Raw genomic sequence first — 7,216 nt, 5'->3', positions numbered from 1 at the left:
CTGAAGGTTTTCTTTCTCTATCTCTTTTAATTTGTTATGGGTTTTTCGAAAGAATGAAAAGAATAAAGGAATTTGACTAGAGGGGGACTCTCTGAGCTGTGTTAGCGTCGGACTGAAGGCAGTGCATAGAGAGTAGCGAGAAAGAGAAGAGCAGAGCGCGGTGCAAATGAGAAAGGGACTAGCAACACATACGACCTTGATTCTCTGTAGTGAAGTGTATTTATCTTATAGTATTTTTTTTTACGTGGCTTGAGATGAATGGATGGCTATTTTTGTGGGATTTACAGCCGGACTGCTTGGAAGTGTTTCTCTATATACTTATTAGAAAGTTATAGAATCGCTTTATTTTTCGCTTAACTCAAGCATTTCAAACGTGTATATATATACCTACTTTGTAAATGAAATAGACTGTAAATCATTATATTTAAATTAGTCCCTCTCGACTTTATCTGTTTTCTATAGTTATTAGTGTTCAGAATATTTTCGATCAATTCATTTTATTTATTATTTTTAATGGTATGTACATATTATATATATGTACATGTGTGTGTGTGTGTGTTTTTTTTTTTGTATACTAACTAATTATTATAATTAGTCCGTCATGACTCATGAGACCAAAATCATGCAGTACGTGATTTTAAATTTAATGTGAAAACATTGTAAGGACATATTGTCATATAAATCATATAATATAAATAAACAATCATTATTTCGTATAAGTACATTTCCTGAGACATGCATGCAGCTATAAATATTCGAACAGTAGATAATTCCCGAGAAACATTTTATTAATATCAAAAGAGTACGTACAGACATATATATATTTTGACCATATTCGAACATCAATAACGAGCTAGCTGCTGGGCTGAAATATTCATTTTATGGATAGATCAGATTCATGGATATTGGATATATATTGAAATATAATTCGTCCGATGATCAATCAACATTTGAAAGATAGCCTTAAATTGTATGCTGCGAACGGGCATCCCGGAGAGTGGCCTTTGATGTGTACAAGAGCTTCTTTTTTTTAATAAATTCGAAAACCACAATTATTTATTGCCGTGGGACATGCGATCCCTGATCTCTCCATCTCGATCCCTTTGCAATGTTAACCTTGCATGATAGTTATCAAAATTTTCTAGCACTCCAATTCTAAATAATTTGCTACCCCTTTTTGTCGGTGATCGCCCGTGGGGACACTGGACAGATCATCCACGTACGTACATTCTTCACAGAATGCTATACAGCAGTAGAATTTAGTACTGTTTTTCATATGGCCAAAAACTATGGTTTTAGAAAGAATTCATATGATATCATCTTATTTGTATCTTATTTATTAGGGGTGTCAAATCGTGTTAATGGGTCATATTTGTGTCGTGTCAAATCGTGTTAACGGGTCATATAGATCAACCATAACCCGATCCGTTAAGCTTATCGTATCAAAATCTCAAACCTTAACACGACCCATTAACATAACGGGTCGTGTCGTGTTAACCCGTTTTAACCCATTAATAAATATAACGAAATATGTTTTTTTTTATAAGTAAACAAATAAATTAAGAAAATATTACGAAATAGGTTAATACGACACAATACAACTCATTTTAAACTATTTATATAAATGGGTTGAATAGGCCTGAAATTAACCTTTTTAACCTGATTAAATTTAGCATAATTTTATATAAATGTTAAAATTACAATATCTATAAAAATTATAAAACTAATTATAAGTCCAAAACTACAATCCAAATAATAAAAATATCGAAATTGAAATTCTAACAATTTTATTTTTAGATATAAGGGTATAATTGTAACTTTAATTTTCTTAACGTGTCATAACGAGTCAAAACGGGTTAACCCGTTAAGCAATCGTGTCTTAACGGGTCAACCCGTTTTGACCCGAACCCATTAAGGCTAAACCCTAACTCACGATTATCGTGTCATGTTCGTGTTGGGTTAACGGGTCGTGTGACATATTGCCACCTCTATTATTTAATAAATAAAATACAATATATTTATTACTATTAAATAATCACATCATATATAATATGATGTAAGTAAAATGATGATGTGGTATATAATCTTATTTATATTCACGTAAAAAATTAATTTTTTAATAATAAACTCTACTAATTTTTAAATAAATTATAACATTTACATAACTCATAACTGTATATTGTATTCCTGGTATTTTTATTAATCTCAATTTGGACGGGATAAGTCCAACTAACTGGCCATTCTCTCTCTCTCTCAATATTTGATCTTGTAATTTGTTCTGGTCTACCCTCCTTTTTTTTTGGTCTACCCTCCCTTGAAGAAGGTTTCTCGGCCACAGAGAGTTGCAAAGCATTTTCTTGAAATCAAGTGGCGTGGCATGATTAAGTTCCAAATTAGGATACCAAATTGATCAGACGTTAATGATGCCCATTTTTTTTTAATCTCCAAGGGCTCTGGTGTCTGCAATTTATTCCCACTGGAGATGGAGAAGTCTAACTTGTCGGTATATTTCAATCCAAAAAAGTCATAAAACACGTGTATGATGTGTGTATATATATATATTACCCGACCGGTCTTCAAAAGAAAGTTTCATTCCTTCAATGTTGATAAGAACAAGTACATTCAGTTGAAATCTGAATAATGACAGATGAGTTTTTGGGTTCATGGTATGAAGTCGCAGTTTCCAAGTGATCATCACAAGTGATTCCCCCGGCCGGCTCTCATCTTTCTCTTTCAGCATTCAAAAGATCGTACTAAAACCAAAAAATGTTAATTAAAGAGGGATTCATGAGTTTTACAAGGTCACGAATAACGTCATCATTTACTAGCTGGTCCTGAATATTTGAGTTTTTAGGTTTTAATCATTCACTCTGATTAATACATATTAATATGTTATATGATTAATGATAATATTTTTTTTCCTACGCTCATTTCTTAATACTAACATTCACTCCTATTATCATGTTAAAAAAATCCTAATAACAGCTTTAAAAAAATGAAAAATAGTGTAATTTATTTATTTCAGTACTTGGGGTTTTGGCACGTTATGTAATTTTCCCTTTATGGGTAATCGTTTTTTCTTTTTTTGATGCATGGGGAAGGGGGGATTGGATTCTTGGTTATTTTAGTGAAAAGCGAGAAACCAAGATGTTGTCAACTGGTTTGTATAATCTTAGTTTGCAATGAAATTGCAAGAATGAAAAGAGGAATAATTGGAGGATCAGTACCTTTGTAGGTGAGAATAATTCCCACTTGGAAAGTCATAGTCCTTAGCCGCCAATAAGCACGAAACTAATCTCATCCTTTCAACAAAACTCTATGAGCCCCTCACCACACACTAAAATCTACCGTTTACCCCTGTTTCTAGTAATAATGCCCATACTGCCATTCATTTCCCTACTTAATATGACATCTTTATCAAAACGCAGGAGGCCAATTTTGGGTGATTGTCCAAATGGTGAAACGTTGATGATTGTTGTTATTGTAGCTGAAGTGGGATAATGCAGTTACTAGAGAAAGGAGAGCTGCAGTTTCAGCCTCTGTTCTTTTAATTGCTGCATAACAGCTCAGTCGAACTTCTTATTGGAAGTTTGAAAAAAGTGTCAAAAAGAAACAAAAGAAGTACAGGGGATGACATGCTCATGGGAGTTGTTTCAGTACCACAACCTTAGACAGGAATTGCATCTCAGTCTTTCTTTGCTCTACCTTGCTTCGTCATCCATTATATAATGGAGATTTGACAATGAAAAGAGGTGCCTCAGTTTCATCGGCCATGGCGGATCTTGTTCAGGATGAGACTGCAACCACCACTGTTCACATGTCTTCTAAGAAGGAGCTTCTTTCCACTGCCCTGAAGAGAACCAGTGAATGGTTTGCTTCTTTTCTAAATGTCTTCCTATTGCTTTACTGGGTTTGTTCTCAAACAATGCGGAAATCATGTCTGTTACATCTTCACTGTTTGGTGGATTTTTCTTGAAAAGGAAATTAGGTGAAGAAATATTAAAGATGGTGTCTTGAACATTTTTACAGGATTTTCTCCCAGGAGATCCCAAGTGATGTTACCATTCATGCTGGAGAAGGCTATTTTTGCTTGCATAAGGTACAATCCAATCCTAATTTCACCTTTACAGTTTCCAAGTACCAGATTATCTTATAGATTCAATAATAGGAAAAACACTCGGTGGCTGAAGCAGAACATGATAAAAGAAGCGTCTTCGATGGCCTAGCTTGTATTCCTTCAGCTATTTTTATGCCTTTATAACTCCAAGCAACAGGAATCTAACATAGAATTCCATTTTAATGCACAGTTTTATTGAGTTTTGCTGTTTATTACTTACTTCATTGCAGTTTCCATTAGTCTCTAAGTGTGGATACATAAGGAAACTGATATCTGAGTCTAGTGATGCTGACCATTCTGTCATTGAACTCCATAAACTCCCGGGCGGGGCAGATGCATTCGAACTTGCAGCTAAATTCTGCTATGGCATAAATTTTGGGATGACGACGGAAAATATTGCTGCACTACGATGCGTGGCAGAGTATCTAGAGATGGCTGAGGAGTACGCTGTTGGAAACTTAGTGGGAAGAACTGAAGCCTACTTGAATGAAGTGGCGCTCACGAGCCTCGCAGGGGCAGTTTCCGTTTTACATATGTCACAAGACCTCCTTCCAATAGCGGAGAGAATAAAATTGGTGAGCCGATGCATAGATGCCATCGCATATATAGCCTGCAAAGAGAGTCAATTCTGCACGTCAAGTAGGGCTGAGGGTGTCAATGAGGGTATTATTTCTTCTTCAGTCTCTCACTCAAAGGCCATTCTTGATTGGTGGGCTGAGGATTTAACTGTTCTTAGAATTGATATCTTTCACCGAGTTCTGATTGCAATGATGGCTAGAGGTTTTAAACAAAATGCTCTCGGTCCAATACTAATGCTCTATGCACAGAAATCTCTACGAGGTTTGGTGAGATCCTACTCTAAATACATCAAAATTGCTCCACTTTGTGGTTTTGTGGCTAACCTCAATTCCAATTTGGTATAGGAAATCTTTGGAAAGGGAAGGAAGAAAATTGAGCCATCACAAGAACACGAGAAGAGGGTCGTATTAGAAACAATAGTAAGTCTTTTGCCGAGGGAAAAGAAGGCAATGTCTTTAAGCTTTCTCTCTATGCTGCTTCGAGCTGCAATATTTCTTGGCACAACAGTTGCTTGCCGGCTTGATTTGGAGAAGAGGATGGGCATGCAATTAGGCCACGCTGTTTTGGATGATCTCTTGATTCCTTCGTATTCATTTACCGGGGACACATTGTTTGACGTGGATACAGTGCAGCGGATTCTGATGAATTTCCTTGAATATGAAATCGATGGGAACCGCTTGATCTACAATGCAGATGATGAGTATGTTTCTCCTCCACCGAGTGACTTGGAACGGGTTGTGAAGCTAATGGAGAACTACCTTGCTGAAATAGCCTCTGATCGCAACTTATCGGTTTCAAGGTTCATTGGTCTTGGTGAACTCATCCCAGAACAACAGAGGGTGACAGAAGATGGGATCTATAGAGCTATAGATATCTACCTAAAGGTGCAATCTCTCACTTTCAAATTCCTTCTTGTACAACATGGTCGATTTATCTGCTGTTGCTACCCGATTTCGGGAAATAACTGCTCTCCCACCCTCCTCTCTTTCTTACAGCAGCTTCTTTAAGCATCTCAAACGATTAAATATGATGTAGACCTTAATACCTTAACTTGCCCTTTTTTTGCTTTTGTCACTGAAGGATTTACACTAATGCAAAGCAAAAGATGCCTTTAGGTGCTTATTTTCTTGAACATATATAGGGATTTTGATATCCATAACCAAATCCGTACAGAATGTCAAAAGGTTTAGACGCTAGTTAGGCGGTGATCAAAGATGTCTTTTCAAATTATAAGAAAACACCAAGCAAAGAAATCTGAAATCTAGTAGCCTTATCAATCCACCATTCTGTTTGTGCTTTACAGGCTCATCCTGCATTAAGCGACATGGAGAGAAAGAAAGTTTGCAGCTTGATGGACTGTCAGAAACTATCTCGGGAGGCCTGTGCACATGCTGCTCAGAATGAACGCCTTCCTGTTCAAACTGTGGTTCAAGTGCTTTATTATGAGCAGCAACGCCTTAGAGATGTCATGAGTGGCAGCGGCGGCATCATGGGTGAAGATTCTCCTACCCTACCTTCCAAGTTAAAGTTATACCCCACTGATATCCGCCCGGTTTCGGATGAGCTCTCCAGCCTACGAAGAGAGAATGAGGGCTTGAAAATAGAGCTCATGAAAATGAAAATGAAACTGAAAGAGCTTGAAAGGTCTACACATAGTTCATCGGTAAGCAGTCCAATGAAAAACGCTCTGCCATCTGCAGATAAGCCTCCCCTGCCTCGAAAATCTTTTATAAGCAGTGTGTCCAAAAAACTTGGGCGGTTTTCTCCTTTCATACGAAGTGATGGTGCCACTGCCAATACAATAGGTCGGATGAAACCCAACAAGAATCGCCGGCATTCCATATCTTAAGACATTAGTAATTTGTTTCTGAGCTCTGTTAGTAGTTTAGCTGTGATGTTTAGTGTCATTGTTGCTTTGTTTGCTTGAAAAGAGGACTAGCTGCGACTTCTGCCTGCTTCTGTTTTCCTCTTTCAACTTCATTTGTGTAAAATCATTGTAAATTATGTCTGATGTTTTCTACGAGAATATAATTCAAAGCTGGAGGATATAAAAGGGGAAATTGTTGAGTGTAATCTTACTTATATTCCCATCAAACTGGTATCTGTTGCAGAAATATCATATTGGCATATTCACTGACAAGATTTATTCCATGACCCTTTGGGTCTTAAATTCTAAATAAAATAATTTTTATATATAGCTAATATATAAATATATATAATTGAAAAAAATAGGTTTGGTTCTATTTAAAATAAAGAGTTTCTTTATATAATTACTAAAAAGTTCAACACATATAGCCCACAACCTATTTGCTTCCATAAATTATGCATAAAAAAAAGGAATGAAACTAGCGTAAGCTATGGAACAATCTCCCTTATTTACGTCTGTTGAGGATACTTAGCTTTCCATTACGATTTACCATATGTATCATATTTGACCCTTGATTATAGGCTAATATTTTGTATCCATTTACTGCTACTTTCTATTTCCTTTGTAATTTATTTGATCTTTTTGATTCTGTA

At 36.2% G+C, this 7,216-nt stretch overlaps 1 protein-coding gene across 1 annotated transcript; it reads left to right on the top strand.

Annotated features, from left to right (window-relative positions):
* Positions 1-3,428: 3,428 nt before the first annotated feature.
* Positions 3,429-6,769, top strand: LOC122304647 (BTB/POZ domain-containing protein SR1IP1-like). The gene is made up of 5 exons (XM_043116908.1): positions 3,429-3,870; positions 4,030-4,099; positions 4,348-4,962; positions 5,041-5,580; positions 6,000-6,769. Exons 1-5 carry the CDS (start codon positions 3,743-3,745, stop codon positions 6,543-6,545), a joined length of 1,899 nt encoding a protein of 632 aa, XP_042972842.1. The 5' UTR covers positions 3,429-3,742; the 3' UTR covers positions 6,546-6,769.
* Positions 6,770-7,216: the final 447 nt, after the last annotated feature.

This window comes from Carya illinoinensis, chromosome 1 (genome assembly GCF_018687715.1).
Source record: "Carya illinoinensis cultivar Pawnee chromosome 1, C.illinoinensisPawnee_v1, whole genome shotgun sequence".
In the NCBI taxonomy this organism is placed as follows: domain Eukaryota; kingdom Viridiplantae; phylum Streptophyta; class Magnoliopsida; order Fagales; family Juglandaceae; genus Carya; species Carya illinoinensis.
This window is presented reverse-complemented; position numbering and strand designations above follow the sequence as displayed.

Bases quoted from the DNA above. Each gene is read 5' to 3' on its own strand.
- LOC122304647 (XM_043116908.1), top strand. From the start codon at position 3,743: ATGAAAAGAGGTGCCTCAGTTTCATCGGCCATGGCGGATCTTGTTCAG. The intron at 3,871-4,029 runs GTTTGCTTCTTT...ACATTTTTACAG, and splicing joins CTGAAGAGAACCAGTGAATG to GATTTTCTCCCAGGAGATCC. The intron at 5,581-5,999 runs GTGCAATCTCTC...TGTGCTTTACAG, and splicing joins CTATAGATATCTACCTAAAG to GCTCATCCTGCATTAAGCGA.